At 51.9% G+C, this 18276-nt stretch overlaps 10 protein-coding genes across 10 annotated transcripts; 6 read left to right on the forward strand and 4 right to left on the reverse strand.

The window, feature by feature from the left end:
• Positions 1-71: 71 nt before the first annotated feature.
• Positions 72-2431, reverse strand: BU25DRAFT_382057 (uncharacterized protein; the record flags this gene model as incomplete). Its single annotated transcript, XM_033704226.1, has 4 exons — positions 2190-2431; positions 2063-2148; positions 1922-2017; positions 72-1856 (listed from the first exon to the last, which is right to left on the reverse strand). The coding sequence occupies exons 1-4, from the start codon at positions 2368-2370 to the stop codon at positions 72-74; spliced, it is 2148 nt and encodes a 715-aa protein (XP_033566728.1). The 5' UTR covers positions 2371-2431.
• Positions 2432-3503: 1072 nt separating this feature from the next.
• Positions 3504-4780, forward strand: BU25DRAFT_382061 (uncharacterized protein). The gene is made up of 2 exons (XM_033704227.1): positions 3504-3602; positions 3650-4780. Exons 1-2 carry the CDS (start codon positions 3573-3575, stop codon positions 4715-4717), a joined length of 1098 nt encoding a protein of 365 aa, XP_033566729.1. The 5' UTR covers positions 3504-3572; the 3' UTR covers positions 4718-4780.
• Positions 4781-4886: 106 nt separating this feature from the next.
• On the reverse strand, positions 4887-6458 carry BU25DRAFT_427426 (uncharacterized protein; the record flags this gene model as incomplete). Its single annotated transcript, XM_033708442.1, has 4 exons — positions 4887-5780; positions 5935-6146; positions 6223-6296; positions 6349-6458. 4 exons carry the CDS (start codon positions 6456-6458, stop codon positions 4887-4889), a joined length of 1290 nt encoding a protein of 429 aa, XP_033566730.1.
• A 594-nt stretch (positions 6459-7052) lies between these two features.
• Positions 7053-9021, forward strand: BU25DRAFT_444632 (N-myristoyl transferase). The gene is made up of 3 exons (XM_033709398.1): positions 7053-7777; positions 7827-8607; positions 8657-9021. The coding sequence occupies exons 1-3, from the start codon at positions 7086-7088 to the stop codon at positions 8852-8854; spliced, it is 1671 nt and encodes a 556-aa protein (XP_033566731.1). The 5' UTR covers positions 7053-7085; the 3' UTR covers positions 8855-9021.
• Positions 8970-9642, forward strand: BU25DRAFT_76618 (uncharacterized protein). The gene has a single exon (XM_033712098.1). It carries the CDS (start codon positions 9085-9087, stop codon positions 9559-9561), a length of 477 nt encoding a protein of 158 aa, XP_033566732.1. The 5' UTR covers positions 8970-9084; the 3' UTR covers positions 9562-9642.
• A 757-nt stretch (positions 9643-10399) lies between these two features.
• BU25DRAFT_470283 (glucose/galactose transporter) lies at positions 10400-12225 on the forward strand (the record flags this gene model as incomplete). The annotated part of the gene is made up of 6 exons (XM_033710793.1): positions 10400-10567; positions 10612-10733; positions 10781-11006; positions 11063-11268; positions 11325-11758; positions 11811-12225. 6 exons carry the CDS (start codon positions 10400-10402, stop codon positions 12125-12127), a joined length of 1473 nt encoding a protein of 490 aa, XP_033566733.1. The 3' UTR covers positions 12128-12225.
• BU25DRAFT_405872 (alpha/beta-hydrolase) lies at positions 12142-13650 on the reverse strand. Its single transcript, XM_033705152.1, has 3 exons — positions 13294-13650; positions 13077-13242; positions 12142-13020 (listed from the first exon to the last, which is right to left on the reverse strand). The coding sequence occupies exons 2-3, from the start codon at positions 13205-13207 to the stop codon at positions 12324-12326; spliced, it is 828 nt and encodes a 275-aa protein (XP_033566734.1). The 5' UTR covers positions 13208-13242; positions 13294-13650; the 3' UTR covers positions 12142-12323.
• Positions 13651-14293: 643 nt separating this feature from the next.
• Positions 14294-15402, reverse strand: BU25DRAFT_76639 (lipoyltransferase). Its single transcript, XM_033712099.1, has one exon. The coding sequence runs from the start codon at positions 15273-15275 to the stop codon at positions 14556-14558; it is 720 nt and encodes a 239-aa protein (XP_033566735.1). The 5' UTR covers positions 15276-15402; the 3' UTR covers positions 14294-14555.
• A 277-nt stretch (positions 15403-15679) lies between these two features.
• On the forward strand, positions 15680-16397 carry BU25DRAFT_470290 (uncharacterized protein). Its single transcript, XM_033710794.1, has one exon. The coding sequence runs from the start codon at positions 15873-15875 to the stop codon at positions 16167-16169; it is 297 nt and encodes a 98-aa protein (XP_033566736.1). The 5' UTR covers positions 15680-15872; the 3' UTR covers positions 16170-16397.
• A 454-nt stretch (positions 16398-16851) lies between these two features.
• On the forward strand, positions 16852-18098 carry BU25DRAFT_470296 (uncharacterized protein). The gene has a single exon (XM_033710795.1). It carries the CDS (start codon positions 16918-16920, stop codon positions 17866-17868), a length of 951 nt encoding a protein of 316 aa, XP_033566737.1. The 5' UTR covers positions 16852-16917; the 3' UTR covers positions 17869-18098.
• Positions 18099-18276: the final 178 nt, after the last annotated feature.

Consider the following 18276-nt stretch of genomic DNA (forward strand, 5'->3'; position numbering starts at 1 on the left):
CGGACATTACGCAGGGTCGGAGCAGTAACAGCCATTCATGCAACTCTCGGAGTCTTTGTCCCGGGCTACACTCAACAATAAAGGCGTCCACGCTCCAATTTGCGTAAAGGAACGCCCGCCGCGAAGGCAATATGGCCGGTGTCTTCATCGCCTCGGACATTACCGACATGCACCTCCATATCTTTGAGGAGTCTCGCGCGTTCCATCGCATCCAGCATCGTTCCTCCCTTAGGAATGTTTACCCAAGGGTTCTCGTAGGTCATGCTCGTGACGAAACCGAACATGTCTGGCCCGAGTGTCTTTCGTTTAAGTATCAAGCCAGCAGCTCCGGTGATGAAGATGACAGTGGAGGCAACTATCAAGATAGCAAACCAGGCAAAGTTACAGAGGAAAATCTCCTGCGTCGTGGTGTTGTGCGCTTCGATCGTTGCTCCGATGAAAGGAGATTTGCTGCTTTGTACTCCGGTATCAAATGTTGAATACCAGTCGAAGAATGAGTTGTTCGTAGCTGAAAAGTTGCTAGGAAGGTAGACATTGACGTCCGTCACAGGCAGTGTGTCTGGCCCGTAAAGAGTCAGGTTGCTCGATAGACTACCAAAGTACCCAGTTGGTTGAATGGTAAGCTGATAATACGTGTTGAACAACAGACTCAGTCGCCGCGAGAAGACTGCGGAAGTCAGAAGGGATAAATTCGAGTATGCCACGTCTTCTGTGAGATGCCCGGCTTGCTGAATAAATGGGAAAGCCGAGGTGTTGCTAAGGAAACGTTCTGTAGGGCTGGAGCCGGTATTGAATTGGACTGCGATGGGGAATTGCTGCGCAAAGTTTTGCATGATCAGCCCGTGCTCGAACGATGTTAGGGCTGAGGGACGCGTGTCTGTTGTTGAAGTCCTGATCTTCTGGGCTGCACACTGGTCCCCAGTGCAGACAATCATGGATTCGACGTGATTCTGGGCAAGAGTACACCGGGCGATATTCAGTCCATATTCTCCGCTGTCGACGGAGGTAGCGTACATCGAAGTGAAGACTATCTCGCGCTTGGTCTTGGATTCCGTGTCACTGAGACGAGTATCGTTATAGTGACCGACGAAACCGTCGAGACGACCTACTAGCAAGTCAAAATCGGGATCCTCAGGCGCCCAAGGGGATCCTAGGTTTGTGTCCAGGAAGAAAGATGCTCGACGCCCTTTTGCTGGCTCGAAAGGATTGTTCCTGGATTTGTTCAACCAGACCTGACCTGGGTAGGGAAGAAGTTCGTCCAACCTAGTAAAAGTGGTCTTTCCATTATTTGTTGAATCGCCGACGCCGGGGTAGGGTGCCTGGCTGAAAGGAGCACACTCAACGGTCAGATAAGTCGACTCGATGGTGAAGTTTGATTTGCCAGACAGTGGCAGCCCAACGATTGGAAGTCCAACCAGTGAAGAGTATGTTTCTGGTACTTGGGCGGAAGGCACCTCTATCCAGCCTTGCGCATCTGATATGTTGACGTTCAAGTTCTCCAGATTAGGTATTTTGACGTTGCCCCAAGAATCTCTGGCTCCGGTTTTGGTACTCAACGGAGCAAGCAATGCGGCTGTGTAGAGAGCATTAGCATCGGCAAATTTGCCATCGCCGACATAGGTCGAAGATAGACCCCATATCGTCCCGCCTGGCCCTGTGGTCATGTAACGGAGCTTTAAGGATGATGGGCTACCCTCATTGTGTCGTCTCATCAGCCGTAAAGATGCTTGGCCTCCCAGAGGTGACAAAGCCCACAGGAACAACAAGTTCGCTCCAACGATTGTCAGACGCTGCATGATCATCTGACTCTCGATCGTACCCCAGACGGATTGACTGGCCATCAGCAGTTCCAAAGTCTAAGACACGCGTCAACCGAGATCATTGGAGTAGAACAAATGAACAAAGGGAAAAATAGACGTACACTAAGCTTCGAGCCTCGTTCCGCGAGATACCTGGCGATCATCTTCATGCTTCGTCCACTAACGGCGGCGAAAATAATTGGGAACATTGTGGGACCCTGTCTTTGTCAGAACAGTTTCATTACATAGGGTCAAATACTCACTAGGCTCATGGCGAACTCAACATCGTTGCCAAAGCTGGAGTCTTTGGTAGGCTTGCCGTTCAAGGTCAGGACGGCGATTCCAAGGACTGAAAACTGGTCAGCCATGTCTAAGAGTTCATGTACTGACACTTGCGAAGAAAGTATACTGGTAACAGCAGCAGAATGACGTCTCCAAAGCCAAAAAAATACGAGAGCCATGTATGCTTCTTCAAGGCTCTTGCCTCTTCCGGCCAACTTGGAACGTGTGTTATGGTGGTCCGCAATGTTTTCGACTTTGTTGCTATACTCGGGGAAGTCGAACCAGCCATCTCTTCCTTTACTATGTCGGGAATGTACAGTTGTTGTAGTGGACGCCCTTGTGAACTGGTGTTCGCGGCCATGGTCGCTGATGCACGCTCTCAAGGAATGCTGCACCGAACAGATGAGGCGAGTGCTTCATTCGCGAAGAGCGAGCGCAGGACTTTTGGATGGCGTCCATGAGGCACAGCCATAGAGAATCTACTCCTTGCCGCTAAAGTCTCTAGCCATGGGAGCGCGCTTACGATAATGCTCGACAGTTGACGCAGCATTCTCAGCGAATCATTTCGCTTTGGTGAGACAACAAGCACCGGGACGAGCCATCAGTGGGGTCGTTTCGGCCCGCGATGGGACTGAACGTGCATATCTGTTTTCTACATCGCACAAATTCTGGAAGTGCTGGGTGAATGCTGGAAGGACATGTTGGCAGGAAGTGAGCGTGGGCGTGGACGACGGTGCTCAAGAGTCGACGATGGAGGGAGGGCAGGCGGGGAAGGTACGATGCCACTGCCAAGGACTCTACGAACTCCTGCAATCACCACCTGGAAACCTCCATCGTTCCTCCCTTATCTTTAGAATCTGCTGGCATCAACTCGTCGCAAATGCGACGCTTTTTGGCTGGCACTCAACCCTCATACCATAGCGCTGACGCCTGTCACCTTTCCTGCATTTACGATGTCGACCCGAGAACCACGCACAGCTATTTGCTGCCTAAGAAATCCCAGCATCTCAGGACGGTATGCTCGATGCGAACACTAATGTTGGCTGCAGCAGGCATGGAGTCTTCGCACGTGACGCTGACTGAGATATGCCACACGTGCTAGCTTCCTGAAGGAAATGGTTACAGGACGCCTCCAGAGAAGTAAGAGCAACCCTACTAAAGGAAGCGAAAATGTCGAGATCTGAAAACAACTTCGCGTGGATACTATCAAATAGGCGAAGTAATTTGACTGAGCGTAGCCAGGCGAAGATGCCTTCGATATGAGCCTCAGCATGTGATCCGTGGTTCAAGACAAAGTGCGCATGATGCGCTTAATGGCTGCGACGTGTGATGAGGCTAAGCCAGCGGACTCATCACTCGTCAGTGACAATGTGATTTTACACAAGTTGGACGCCTTGCTGCAAAGCTGTGAACCTTCGTCCACAGGTCCACCATGTGTTACGCTGCTCCCATTTCATCGCTCTTGACTATACAGGTTGCTGTAAGTTCACCATGCGAGAAGTCGAGACTACAGTCGAGCCGGTAAGACAAGTCCCCATATCACTTAACATGGAGCTAACTTGCTCCAGGATGTACTCAGAGACCGTGTCTTCATAGTCTTGCTCATTCGCGTGTTGACCGACGGCTTCGGGTCAGCAAAAGACCTGTATCACAGACTGAAGCAGAAGTCAAGTTCTGACGACGAACAAAATGAACCAAGAGATACCGAGCACGACTCCACTCGAGACCGCCGGGACTCTCACTCAAACATTATCGAAGCACTTGGTCGCCATGTACGATGGAGCCTCGACAGAAGAGCAACGCACCACAGTGATAGCGAAGACGATCTTGTATGCAACGCATCTGTGCAAGTCCAGGCCATATACGACCGCGCATATCGCAAGCTTGGCGAGCCTTATGCGCGTGGAGACGACTTTGTGAGGATCCAGCTCCAATCGCACATCATTAAGCTGCAGCAAGTCCTGATCAGCATTCACCAAGACCTCATGCTGAGCAACTACCTCACGATCTCCTCTTCACATTCACAGCTCATTCACCTGGTCCAGACGGTACGCACTACGCGGGCAGCTGCTATACAGGCTCTCGATATGCTGTATCAGCGTATGCTAGCAACATCTCCCAAGAAATCAGATGCGCACCCACCCATGCCAGGGGGCTTCCCGCTTCCTCCTCGATCACTACAAAGAAGCCGCAGCAGCAGCCCATGCTCCTCGGACACCTCCGTACAGATACCCTCCAACCCGATACCCAAGCCAAATCCCAATATCAACAAACTCTTCTGCCGCTACGCTCTCGACCTCCAATTCAACATACACCTCCCCCTCTCAGCCAACTTCAAATTGGACGGCAACAGGAGGTGTCCACGCTGTCGCATCCATATTCCTGTGCAACCGAACAAAGCGTGGGAAGTTGTCATGGAGACTAGTAGACGGCACCCGAGATGCAAGAAGTTCTTGGTGAGAAATGTGTTCGTGGTCAAGTGTCATCGCGAGGGCGGCGGGTTTGCATGTGTGCTGTGCGCGCAATATGGTGGTGCGGATACTGTGTGTCGCTCGATTGAGGCGCTGATGGAGCATTTGTGGAAGGAGCATACAAGTGAGGATTTGGAGAGGGATGGGGATATTGTGGGGTGTTAGTTTGGTTTTATGGGGTTGATTGAGTGATACCCAGGTTTCGCTGTTTTACAGGTTTATAGCAATTTGCTCCAGTTTTCAATGCCAATTGTGCAAAATCTCTTACTTAACACACCATAGATGTTGGCCTGTCCAACACCATCCCCAACACCATCCCAATCCACTCACCACCCTACTCAACATCCAACCCCACACCCCTTTCCGTCCTCGCCTCAACAGCCTCAAACGCCCTCCTAACCGCAAGACTAACCTGCGTCCACCCCACAACCTCATTATGCCCCCCAAACCTCACAATCTCCAATTCACACACTCTCTCGCCCCTCGCATCCTCGACTCTTTTAAACGCAAATGCGCCCCTCTTCACCCTATCCCCACCATGGATACTCCTTCGCTCCTCCCTCGCGCTCACGCCCTCCTCTCCCAGCATCGTAGATTGAAGAGGTTGGAATAAAGCTTCGGACTGGCGGAAGTCAATGTCCTGATCGTTGCGAGCGTGGAGCAGGGTGAGCCTGATGGGCGTTTTTAAAGCGGCAGTGAGAGTTACGAGGGAGCGCAAGCGTGGAAGTGTGGGCCAGTGGTCTACGATGCGCGAGAGGAGGAAATTGGCGATCCGGGTATACCCGCGTAAGGGGCGGAGTATTGGAACGAAGCCACCAATTTTGTAGGTTTCGAGGAGGGTCGCGAGGTCTCGGAAGGGGGCTACGAGGACGATGCCGGCGAATCCGGCGTGGGATTTTGGGATAGGAGATACATGGACTAGGTCAGAGGGGAGGTCGGGGGATGATGGGTTAGCGAAGTAGAGGGCTGAGGCGGCAGTTACAGCTGTCCCTAGACTCTGGCCGAGCAGGACGGTGCGGGTTGATGGGTGGTTGAGGTCGGTTTCAATGTAGGAAAGCAGAGATACGGCGTCCGTGATAAGACCGGTTTCTGTAGGGAGATGGGGTTTGTTGTTGAGTGTGGACAATCCGAAGCCGCGGTAGTCGCAAGTGAGCAAATGGGTGTGGGGAATGCCAGAGATTGAGCGATAGGTTGATGGACGCCAGCCTTGTCCCAGGTGGCCTGCGTTCTATGGAAGTATCAGAAAGTGTATGTAGAGGTTTAGAAATAACAAGTGTGAGTGATTTGAGAAACCGATCTACAACATAGACCATAGACTCGTAAGGGTTATATAAACTGAACGGTAGGATGATTGAAGTCGGAAGAAGAATAGGACGACTCACCCCATGGAAGTTCACAACGATTCTCGCCTCGGGATCAACCCTCAGTAGCTTCTCTCCAGCTGTCCCCTTGAGCTTGTCGACCACCTCTCCTGTCGTTGTACTCATGACCAATTGGTCCTCATTCTGCAAGTACACATCCAGGGGAAGCACGTGCCAGCAGAACAGTCGCTCATTATCTGTCGTATCGAGCCAGAAAGGCTGAACTTGGCCCTCTTTGGAGACTACTCAGCACAGACTCTCTACGGGACACATGAAAAGTGACGTGAAATTGACTGCGGGGAGACTAACTGGCAAATCCAAACTCCTCCGGGTTTGATACGTTGTGCCAGTAGTTCGTGTTGATCTTGTGGGCATACAGGGCGCTGTATAGATTGGTCAGAACAAGCTGGCAATCGGAGAAGTTTGTTTACTAACTGTCGCTGTATTGTCGGATTGATCAACGCTATCAGAAATGCAGCCCATATCATACCGAGGCCGGCTAGTGCCCAATAGGCCTTGACGAAGATTGGCTTGAGTGCCGGCATGTTTGCGCACTGGTGAAGCGTGATCAAGGGAAAAACAGAGGAAGAGGGACCACGAGGAAACACTATTCATACAACATAGAGAAAATCATGCAGATGGATAGGGGACGGGACGACGAAGTTGGAGATGGCTGAGATAACCTCCATTCGGGGCTAGCTCGAATCGGGAGGCGCCGAGATGACTAAGAATTTCTGTAAACACCAATCTCAACTTCCAAGCTTCTTAATAATGAAAGGGCACTGGACTACAGAGGAGGAAACACATGACTGAAATACTCCGATTGTCGTACTTGGTGGGCTACTCGTCTCGTACTGTCAATGTCGAGGTTCCAGCTCTGCCTGTGGCCATGTTTCCCCCGAAGCAAACGCAGCTGCAAGTGCTCTCATTTGATCAAGTTGATCGGACATGATGGTGCCTGAAGTTCTTCGAGTTGACGGAGTAAGAGGCAGCCAGCATCTTCCCATGCCGTGCACCTTGTTAATCAAGCTCCAAGTGAAGGACGGAAGGCAGGCGCAAGCGAGGCACGCGTCGAAGGACCCCTCCATACAAGGTTCGAGTTGCCCCACCTGCCACGATTACCTATTCCTAGGCAGCTCCGAGGACAACACAACAACAACAACACCGTCGTCATGCCTCAAGAAGCGTCCAAGATATCTGACCCCGACACGACCGCCGCCGCAGCCGAGGAGGTCATCGCCGAAACCAGCAAACAAAACGAGGCTCACGTGTCCGAGGATGAGAGCGGTGACGAAGCTACAGAAACCGTAGGAGGAGAGGGAGCTGCAGAGAAGAAGAAGAAAAGCAGGAAGCGCAAAATTAAGGATGCAATTACTGGCAAAGGAAAGGCGCCCGAGACTACGGACCTGAATGCGCCAGCCGCTGGACAGCTGGGCAAGGACCAGATGAGCATGTTGCTGGACGCCAACCCTGCGTTGAAGAACCAGCTCATGTCCAAGGCGAACAATAGGGCAGAGCTGGAACAAATGATCAAGAAGCTCAACATCAACGAGATGCTGACTGGTCTGGCACCGCAGGGCGCTACAAAAGACATGGCTGATCACGCCTTCTGGAAGACACAGCCCGTACCCAGCTTCGATGAGATGTCTGCGAAGGAGCGGATACCGGATGGCCCCATCAAGGAAATCGATATCGAGAAGGTGGACAGAAATCCAAGCCCAATGTACCCGGGCTTCGAGTGGGTCACAATGGATCTCGAAGACACCAAGCAGCTCGACGAGGTGTACGATCTGCTCACAAACCACTACGTTGAGGACAAGGACGCAACCTTCCGCTTCAAGTACTCGCCATCGTTCTTGAACTGGTAGGTTCGACAAATGCAGAGGAATAGAAATCACGGCTAACGTCGGTAGGGCCCTCAAGGCACCTGGCTGGAAGAAGGAATGGCACGTAGGTGTCCGCGCAACAGCTTCTGGCAAGCTTGTCGCATTCATCTCGGGTATCCCCATTCAGCTGCGGATACGCGAGAAGGTGCTCAAGTGCTCAGAGGTTAACTTCCTCTGCGTCCACAAGAAGCTCCGTTCGAAGCGACTGGCGCCTGTCTTGATCAAGGAGATCACCCGTCGTTGTTACGTCGAGGGTACTTTCCAGGCTGTATACACCGTCGGATCTCTTCTTCCCACACCGGTCTCGACGTGCCGCTACTTCCACCGTGCCCTTGATTGGGAGAAGTTGTACGATGTCGGCTTCTCACCTCTACCGCACGGCAGCACAAAACTGCGTCAGATCAATCGATACAAACTGCCAGATACCACATCGACACCGGGTCTGCGGAAGATGGAGTCCAAGGACGTACCTGCCGCACTTGACCTACTGAAGCGTTACCTCGAACGTATGGACATGGCCCAGGTTTTCGACCAGACTGAGTTTGAGCACTGGATCTGCCCCAAGGAGGAACCGAAGGAGCAAGTTGTATGGAGCTATGTCGTTGAAGACCCCGACACACACAAGATCACAGACTACTTCTCATTTTACAACTTGGAGAGTACTGTCATCGGAAACAAGAAGCACAACACCATCAAAGCTGCATACCTCTTCTACTATGCATCTGAAGTTGCATTCGAAAAGGATGAGGGCAAGCTGAAGACAAGGCTCAACTCACTGATGAAGGACGCTTTGATCCTTGCGAAGAAGGTAAGTCTTGATGAGGTCTATGAATCTAATGCGATACTAACACGAATAGGCTGACTTCGATGTCTTCAACGCCCTCACTCTCCTCGACAATCCGCTGTTCCTCGAGGACCAGCGCTTTGGCGCAGGCGACGGCTCTCTTCACTACTACCTGTACAATTACCGTGCAGCACCTATCACAGGTGGCATCGACAGCAGGAATCAGGCAAGCGTTAAGCACACGGGAGGTATTGGCTTGACTATGTTGTAGTCTTCTCCTCGGAAGGCGGCAACACTGAACGAAAATGACAATGAGGCGAGCACATGCAATCAGCTGGTTATAAAGTGACGATAGGTTGCTGACGCTGTTGCTCCAGCATAGGTCCAATCAGCTGAGTTGATATGCAGCGCTCAACCAACAAGCACAATAAAAGCAAGAATATCACACATAGCAAGTCCCCTCGAACGAACTAACAATTTCTCTTGGCCCTACTACAAGCGATGTCGCGATGCCCAGCTCCTCAACATGACCGAACAGCACGCCTGAGATGTGGAGTCGCGGTAACCCCAGCTGGAGTTTCTCCCCATGGGCACGTATCGCCAACATTGGAAACCATCACGCTATCGATGCGACTCAGCGAGGCTCAAAGTGGAGCACTGGAGCAGTCACCCGAAACAGCATGGTCTGAAAACCTCTCAAACGACGATTCGACGTTGCATCTTGCGTATCATCCGCCAAGGATCTCAGTCTGCGTGAAAGTGGGCTTGCAGCACAGCAAGCTTGAAACAACGATGCTTGGTAGTCCGACAATCTTTCCGCACAACATCGCACTCAGACTCAGGGCCAAAATGAGTACCAAGGCCGACATCGATCAGGCCTGGAATTGCTTCATTGGACAGCCAAGCATACTCCAAGGTCTTGAGATGTCGATATCAGCGCTCAGACCAGCACTACCGGCAATTTTGACGCTAGTATGAGGCTCTGGCGGCACCGCGGCGCCTCTGAACATCATCGACCAAGCAAATGAGCGATTCCTTGCCAGACCTGCCAAGTGCATAGCAGGAGAAGTTCTCTTGACTTCTAACGTATTACGACTTTGGGACGTCGTTGGAGAGGAAGTGCGTGTCTAGCTTCACGGTATGCACTACACCTCGCGCCAGCTTACCACGGATCTGTCGGGTCTGCGTCACTGTACATACAACTGTCGTGAGGTTTTGTACAGAATGATGCCTCGAGGAGCCCTTTACAGCAGTTCGAGACAGCTCACCATCACAGACATTCGACGCATACACATATATAATGGCCATCGTCTCCACAATGCCAACCATCTCGAACAAATTCTTGATGAGGTCGAAGTGGAGAACTGCTTTCCCATGGGGTGCTGTGGGGTCTATGGCCAAGGTACGCCGTCGCATCCCACACTCCAGCTCTTTTCAACCTCATGTACACGATCGCGCGTCCTCAACGCACTAGGGCCTTCAGTACATCGGTGGCCCGAGCACTCACGTAGTTCAAGGAAGCCTTGCCGGATCAGTGCTACCTCAATGGTTTACTGGTGTAATGGCTTCGGTCCGATTGCCTTCACAGAGAGGCGGCTCAAAGGCCAAGTACACCTACAAGGGTACGTCTTGTTGGCATCTCGGAAGCACCGCAGAACTAGGACTATCATCAACAACAGTAAATGCTCAGCATTTGATTTGTATATAACTATCATGGTGTCCATATGGTTTGGAGCAGCAGCCCAAGCTCAGTGTTCCTCATCCATTATCTTGAATAACACTTTCCTCTCTTCTTATCTATTACCATCCATACACCATGGGCAGGTTCAACTTCGGCAGGAGCGACTCATCGTCGACCGATAGCAACACTGAACGTCGCCCATCAGCAGTCGAAGCCACGGAGAATGTCACACGAAGGAAGAGCGTTGATGACCACGCCGTCACAGGTGCTGGCGAAATCACAACGAAGCAATCCATCATTCCTGTACGTCGATAACTTGCGCAACACAGCGTGACTAACCTGCAAAGGTGTCTCTTGTCACCATTCTCTTCTTTATGTGGGGTTTCGCATACGGTCTGCTTGATGTCCTGAACAAGCACTTCCAGGAAACACTCCACGTCACTGCTGCACAATCATCCGGTCTTCAAGCGTACGCACCCTCTTCTCGTGGCAAAAGCCAAGTACTAACGGCCACAGTGCATACTTCGGGGCCTACTTCATCGGCCCTCTCACATACAGTGGTTGGATTGTCCGCAAATTCGGATACCGATGGACCTTCATCACCGGTCTCTGCATCTACGGCGCAGGAGCTCTTCTCTTCTGGCCCAGTGGTGTCAAGAGGTCATTTGGTGGCTTCTGTGGTGCCATGTTCGTTGTCGGTTCGGGTCTGAGTACGCTTGAGACGTCAGCGAATCCTTTCATTGTAAGTTGCCTTGGAAGTCGATATTTGGTGGAGCTGTACTGATTGCAATATGTTAGGCTACATGTGGTCCTCCCAGATGGATGGAACTCCGTCTTAACCTCGCGCAAGCCTTTCAGGCCATTGGTAGTGTCGTAGCGCCCGTCCTCGCATCCTTCGTTCTCTTCAAGAACGTCAACAACAACAGCTTGCAGTCAGTGCAGTGGGTGTACCTCGGTATTGCATGCTTCGTCTTCGCTCTTGCGGTCGTCTTCTTCTTTGCCCCGTAAGTGGTCATCTTCTCACAACCGACACAGTCCCTTCAAACTAACCCTGCTCCAGCATCCCCGAAATCACAGATGCCGATGTCGCCGCTCAGTCCGAGAAGACGGAAACTGCGACCGGATACATCGACAAGCCTTTTCGCCGCCAGTACACTCTCTTCTGGGGCGTAGCAGCACAGTTTTGCTACGTCGGCTCTCAAGTCGCCGTCGCCGGATTCTTCATCCACTACGTGACAGAGGTCAAACCTAGTCTCACAACCGCCGATGGCTCCAACCTTCTTGCCATCGCCCAAGCCCTCTTTGCTGTCGGTCGCTTCGTCGCATCTCTCATGATGAAGTGGGTCAAGCCTCGCTACATCCTGCTTGGCTTCTTGACCGGCTGTGTCATCTTCATCACTGCATCCATCCCGACCACCGGCGACGCCGCAATTGCCATGCTGTGCATGGTGCTATTTTTCGAGTCCTGCATCTTTCCAACAATCTTCACTCTCTGTAAATTTCACTGTTCCCAAGCGCATTTAGAAAGCCTTCTAACTGGAAACAGCTCTTCGTGGTCTTGGTCGCCACACCAAGCGCGGTGCCTCCTTCCTCGTCGCCTCCGTGTCCGGCGGCGCTGTCTTCCCGCCCATGCTCGGCGCCATCGTCGATGCACGCAACACAAGGATCGCTATGAGTGTTCCGCTTGCAGGCTTCTTGATCGCATACTCCTTCCCTATCTACCTTAACTTGTTCAAGGCGAAGGAGTTGGATGCGTTTAATGAGTCGAAGGTAGGCGTTGAGGCTAGGCCGACCGACAAGGCTGTTGAGACAGAGCTGTTTGAGGAGAAGAATGGTGGAGTTGGAAGAGTAGAGAAAGTCTAAGAAGACCTTGAGTGTATTGGTGCGGGGGCAGCTTCTTGCTTGTCTAAGAATGAGGCTCGATGATCTGATATCCTATAGACCATGATAGTAATGAGAACTCGATTTATGCCTATGAGCGACGACTTGGATTTGGCTCTCGTGTGCTTGCATTGATCCACGATTCCTGAATCCCGTTCCCTAACCAGTATCATCTGTATTAGAACTTCGCAACTATATCCACGCCCTCCAGCTCGTCCAACCCCCTCTTCTGTTTCATATCTGCACACGTATACATCTGCGTGAAGTACCACCGATGCGCCTCCAAATCCGTAAGCAACCACGCCGCATTCCCCATCAAATTGATCGCCCCCTCATACACCTTGAAGTCACTCTCCGCAATAGCGACCTTGTTCTTCTTGTTGATGTAATACTCCGGGCTAATATGCACATACCCCATGGTCAACAGCGGGACTCGTGGAACGGGGTCATTCCAGTGCGTAATCCTGTAATTCCCACCACTTTGATTGGTGATGTAGGAGCTTAGCTTAGTGCCAGCAATGCGAGGGCTGCCAAAAGTGTAAAGAGCGACGCTGAGCCCCTGGTTTCGCAGCTGCGCGGCGGCGAACGGCGCAATAGCGCCGCCCAGGGAGTGACCGGTTACAGATATCTTGTAAGCAGGATACTTGGTAGCTGCGGCTGTTACAGCAGTAACAACAGAGCCCTGCGCATCGACCCAGGATTCCCAGAATCCGGAGTGCGCGGTGCAGCCGTCACAAATATCCGTGCTAGTGAACCCAAAATCGAGATTAGTGAGCCAGTTGTCGAGGGATTGAGAGCCTCGGAAGGAGACAACAATGGCGGCGTTGGTGTGGTCGACCGCCACGAAGCCGGTCACATCAGTGAGGGTCTCTGTTCTAGATGGCGTAAGCTTGGTGGGCGAAAGTGGAAGTGGTGGGGAGGGGAGAAGTACTTGCTGTACTCAAGCACGGTTGCTGAGTCTGCTTGCTCGACTAGCGGGCAGTTTCCTGAACCGCATTGGATTTGGTCGCCGGGGGAGTTAAAGTTGTTGGAGCAGTAGGCTGCGGAGGCGTATTGGGACATTAGTCTGAAGGATTGAAGGAGAGTGGTGTCGATTGCTACTTGGTGTCAGTATACTGATACAGTGAGCTGGGACTTGTGTTACTGACCTCTCTTCTCAGCGACGAAGGGAGCGGCATTGCTGAGCAGAGCGTTGAGCAAGACGGCAAAAAAGAACGACAAGAAGAAGATCATGATAGATTGTAGTTGAAAGAATATGAGTAATTAAAGAGACTGTCGGGGGAGAGGTAAGGAGAACGGTGAAGTAGTGGCATCCGCAAACATCCCTTCTCCTTCATTTCGATGAATATCATTTGCGGGGAAATAGTCCGCGGGGTGGTCACAAAAAGCGAGATTCAAGATGCCCGTTTGAGCAAGCGGATTGACCTTGAAGCCACGCGACACCCTGCTCCTTCCACTTGACGAGTGAACAAAACGGAAACTGAGAAACTAATTGGATGGTGGTTGTTCTCCGTGGCTTAGATGGTCACTTGAGCTTGTCGCGAGGAATGCTCAGTCCTGGCTCCTCATTGGTCGACACTGGATTTAGTCCGGCGTTTAGGGCACCACCACTTGGCCCTATGATTTTGTGATGGTGGCTGGCGCGTCTGAATCACGACAGATCGAAAAGGATATAGAGCGAAAACGGGAATGTTGAGATCGGATATCGACGCTGCGCTTCCTTCTTTTCTGAGGGGTGATCCCCAGAGCGTCTACCTCGGTGGACATGCGAACTATGAGACTACAGTCCTGGCTTCTGCAGCTCGGCGTTTGACAGGATTCTTGCAGAAGGATCAGGCGCCTGTGACCCCTCAAGGCAAAATATCATGGTTTCAACAAGGTCTCTAAAAAGACGAGGCGCGCCAACAAGCTGTAGATCTAGTTTACCACAACGCCGCGTTGATACATAGAAGAGGGAAAACATCCAGCATCTTCTACAATATATTAACACGGCTGATGCTTGCAGAAGCTCTGTTGTTGGCCCCAATACCTGTAGTGTGAGTTGTTCGCTGCTTGGCACGAGAAGAAGTATTGAGGCAGGATCGTGCCGGCCGACCAATGTCCACTGCCTGGTAACCCGCCTGGTTTTCGTAAGAACCCTGTTGAACGAATTCCTTGACTCTCTTTGAGGCGTCACAGGCGTCTAATCCTACAGCAGGAGTTTTGCTGAATGCGGTGTGACATGGGCGGCCTTTTTTCTTTCCTCTTGGGTGCTCTCGCGGCCGTTGAGACTGCCGCCTGTCTAAGGTATTGTCCTGAATTTGTCGTCCGGAAGCTGCGCTACTATTGGTAGCGGTAGAATCAGATGAGGGATTGCAGGGAAGGCGTCTTTGTTTGTGTCGTGATTGTCGTCCTTTGATTGAGGCCTCGATCACACCTTGAAATATTCTGCAACCTGCTCTTGCCCGGCCCTATCGACACCCTCGACCCCCAACAGCCGTCCCGCGATCTCCTTCACATACGCATCTCCCACCTCCTCTGCGCTCTTTCCTGTCACTCCCTCCCTCTCAAAACTAGTCGTCCGCTTCCCCTCCAACCCACACGCAACAATCCTATCAAACCACCACAGATCCGTGCCCACATTCAGCCCTACCCCATGACTCGTAATATTCCTCCTCATATGCACCCCGATTGCCGCAATCTTATCATCTGGACTGGTCCACACGCCCGTGTGCTCAGTCGTCATAGCTTTGATACCATACTTTGCACACGTAGCAATAAGTGACTTCTCTAGGAGACAAACATAGTCGCGCGGCGTGAGTTTGTGGGTGCGTAAGTCAATGATAGGATATGCGACGAGTTGGCCTGGGCCGTGGAAGGTCGTTTGGCCACCGCGCATGGCTTCGACGAATTCTGCGCGGCCATCTGCGCGCAGGTACTTCTGCTGCTCTGGTGAGACTGTACCAATCTCTCGGCGGCCGCAGGTGTAGACGGGCGCGAACTGGGCGGTTATAATGTGTGAGGACGGTGCCGGCGCGTTCGAGGGTGGTTTGGAGGCCAGAAAACGCGAGACAAGGGACTCTTGCAGGCGGGCGGCTGTGGAGTAGGGAACGATGCCCGGGAGGTGGATGTGCCGTAGGGATTGTGCCATTGAGGTTGTTGTCGTATTAGTTCTCAAGGAGGAAGGAGGTGGAGCCTGAAAGACGGTTTGCGTCCATAGGCGTAATTCACATCCGTCCCCCGTTCTGGGTGGCTAGCGTCATGGAAATCTCATGGGGAGCTGCGGTTCTGTTCCTCGCAGAAGGAGATAAGTGGGTGAAGGGTAGAGAACTGCCTATGATATGACAAACTTCATGTTGTAGTTCAATAGCATCTACTGTGTGCGAATCCGAGGCATTCGAAGGTATGCGCCCGAGCAGAGGTCCAGCTCGTAGCTTTACGAAGGAGCTCGTTTTTTTTTTTGGCCGATCAGGGGGCTCGTGCGCGATCGTCCCCAACCATCTCATGTCAACACCATACTTTGCATATAGTAGATCAACCACCACAATGCCTGCACAGACTATTGCGCGTTGCAAAAACTTCAACTATAAGCAGTACAAGAAGATCCGAGCTCCTAAGGCAAATCGCACTGAGTTGAGGGTGGTTGAGAGGGCGTTCGCGGTGGGCGCTCTCACCGCAATGCGGGGAGACTATCGTGATCTCGCAACCACTATGGGACGGTCACAAGCACCCTCTCGGAGTTGCTTCAATGGTAGAAATGAAAGCCAACGATCACGCTGTAGCTCTATGGGATGATATACTTTATGAGAACGATTTGGGACGCGGCAGGAGCCTGTTGTTGACACGTCAACAGAAGGAACTCATCATCCAGATCGCGACGTCCTCATGCGACGCACGTGAGAAGGAGCCCTGGCAGGGTATTGCTGATGGCGATTTCAAAGAAGTTGTACCAGAAATGAGTATAACAACGTTTGAAAACATCATGTATGAGGCAGGTTACACGCACCGCGCACCAGGGTGGAAACCTTCACTGACTGACACCTGATCAAGAGAAGGAGCAGGATGCCTGGGCACATGCCTACAACCCTGATAAGTACGAAGAAGGTGACAACTTAGGCTACAACTTTACCGAGGTAGTCTTCTCTGATGAGACTCCTGCTCGAATTGGTGAAGAGCGAGGCATAATAAGAACCTGGTGCTGTGAAGGAGAGAAGTATGATACCAACGTCAAACACGATTGGAACAGGCACAATTGTTGCCTGCAGTTAACTTGAGGAAGTCAGTAACCCAGGTGTTGCCAACGCTCTCGTGAGCTATCTCTGCAGTAAAATTCTGTACCATTTGCCTTGTAGGTGGAAGGCAATGCTCAGTAAGTACTTCTATGTACTCACAGAGCTCACGCTCTTGTTGTAGGTTGAGTTTGTGGCGTTGCAAGTCTGCCTCTGCACATGGAGTTGTCACGCCTCTATCATTGTGCGACAACATTGAATATGACAACCCTGTCTAATCAGTAACTTCTTGGTAGCAAATTGAACCATCTGCACTTTCTGCACGTGCAGTTTCAAGGGCTTCAAGAACGGGCATGATTTGGCTGAGTTATGGTGTTGATGATTTTGTGATGTTTTGGTGACCCGACGCGTGCATTGACCCGGCGGACACGGTATCGATAAGGAAAGAAGTTCAGACCGCGCCTGCCAAAGACGCGCCTGCCATAGACGCGCCTTGACTTCACACCGGCCGAAATAATTTCCTTCTCCAAACTTCTCAACACCCATAACTCACGCCTTGCCACTATGGCTGGCCAAAAGCGAACTCGTAGCGGTGAACCCAAACCTAAAAGCAACCCCGAAGAGCAACAGCCACAAGACACCCCACCCTGCGGCCAAGCGCAACCATCCTGCAGCAAAACCACCAACTCAAAAACCTCAAAGGATAATACAACGAACGATGCAGACTCGACCAAGCCATGGGAACCCCGAATAAAAGCCGGACCATGGAACACATATGTCCCTTCATTCCACGGCCCCATCAATCCCTTCCGCCGAGATCCCAATGCCCCAGTCCCCACATACGAGGAACGGGTGAAGAGGGACGCAGAATTGAAACGCGCGTACCATGAGCGTAGAAACAAGAAAGACAAGAACAAGCGACCTCAACTGCCCCCGAACGCTACAATCTCCAAACGCCCGCTCCTGCACCCCGCGATCCCAACACCCTTCGCCTCTGCAGAAAGTCCAAAGGTGCTGTACATAACCGCCTCCTCGCCATTTATACCCACGTGTAAACGGATTCGGTCTCTGCTTGTTCAGATAAGCAAAAGGGAAGCACAGTCTGCTGCCTCGGTCGGGCGCGGGAAAGCCAGAAGTCAAAGGAGAGGGAAAGGGTTAGAAGCGAACGGCCGGCTCTCAGCCGCGGACGTCGAAGCCTCGATATCCGCTGCCGCTGCTCAAGGATCAGGAAAGAGTCGAAGCGTGGGCGGAGAGGAAGTCTACTTGAAAGCAACGGGGCGCGCGATACCGCGGGCGCTGGAGCTGGGAGTGAAGTTTCAGGGGGAGGAGGATTGTAGAGTGAGGGTTGAGATGGGGAGTGTGAAAGCTATTGATGATGTAGAGATCAAGGAGGATGCGGAAGGGGAGGGGCTAGTGGCGGGGGAGGGAAAGGGAGATAAAGGGAAGGAAGAGGAAATACCAGAGACGAGGATACGGACACTGAGTACGGTGACGGTGTGTATTGGGCTCAAGTAGTTTCCTCGCGCTTTGGTTTCATTCCGACAGTACGATGCGAAGATACCCCACGTGAAATTCAGACAACCGAAGCGCAGCGTCAGTGTGAAAAGGTCGAATATGTATCATTGAAGGTCCCAAATCCCCAACTCGTACCAACCTAACAGCTCAGCCATAACAGGCCCGCTCCTTACCTTCCACTCTCGTTCTTGTTGTCATCCAAGACCCAAGCTAGATAATTCATAATGCTACAAAGGAGAGGTTCGCTAGCTGTTACAGTGAATGTCTAGGGACACTGCCCTTGTAGAAACCCCGCTGAGGTTTCCGTCCATCCAAAATGCCCGCAGGCGCCAAAGAACACCGAAAAATATATGATAAACGCCTATTGGTGCTTGCCCAATTGTGCAACGCCGTTGTAAAAAAAAAGAT

This window comes from Macroventuria anomochaeta (genome assembly GCF_010093625.1).
Source record: "Macroventuria anomochaeta strain CBS 525.71 unplaced genomic scaffold BU25scaffold_2, whole genome shotgun sequence".
NCBI classification, from domain to species: Eukaryota; Fungi; Ascomycota; class Dothideomycetes; order Pleosporales; family Didymellaceae; genus Macroventuria; species Macroventuria anomochaeta.

Bases quoted from the DNA above. Each gene is read 5' to 3' on its own strand.
- BU25DRAFT_382061 (XM_033704227.1), top strand. From the start codon at position 3,573: ATGCGAGAAGTCGAGACTACAGTCGAGCCG. The intron at 3,603-3,649 runs GTAAGACAAGTC...AACTTGCTCCAG, and splicing joins TCGAGACTACAGTCGAGCCG to GATGTACTCAGAGACCGTGT.
- BU25DRAFT_444632 (XM_033709398.1), top strand. From the start codon at position 7,086: ATGCCTCAAGAAGCGTCCAAGATATCTGACCCCGACACGACCGCCGCC. The intron at 7,778-7,826 runs GTAGGTTCGACA...TAACGTCGGTAG, and splicing joins TCGCCATCGTTCTTGAACTG to GGCCCTCAAGGCACCTGGCT. The intron at 8,608-8,656 runs GTAAGTCTTGAT...TAACACGAATAG, and splicing joins CTTTGATCCTTGCGAAGAAG to GCTGACTTCGATGTCTTCAA.
- BU25DRAFT_76618 (XM_033712098.1), top strand. From the start codon at position 9,085: ATGTCGCGATGCCCAGCTCCTCAACATGACCGAACAGCACGCCTGAGA.
- BU25DRAFT_405872 (XM_033705152.1), bottom strand. From the start codon at position 13,207: ATGTCCCAATACGCCTCCGCAGCCTACTGCTCCAACAACTTTAACTCC. The intron at 13,021-13,076 runs GTACTTCTCCCC...TACGCCATCTAG, and splicing joins ACCGTGCTTGAGTACAGCAA to AACAGAGACCCTCACTGATG.
- BU25DRAFT_76639 (XM_033712099.1), bottom strand. From the start codon at position 15,275: ATGGCACAATCCCTACGGCACATCCACCTCCCGGGCATCGTTCCCTAC.
- BU25DRAFT_470290 (XM_033710794.1), top strand. From the start codon at position 15,873: ATGGTAGAAATGAAAGCCAACGATCACGCTGTAGCTCTATGGGATGAT.
- BU25DRAFT_470296 (XM_033710795.1), top strand. From the start codon at position 16,918: ATGGCTGGCCAAAAGCGAACTCGTAGCGGTGAACCCAAACCTAAAAGC.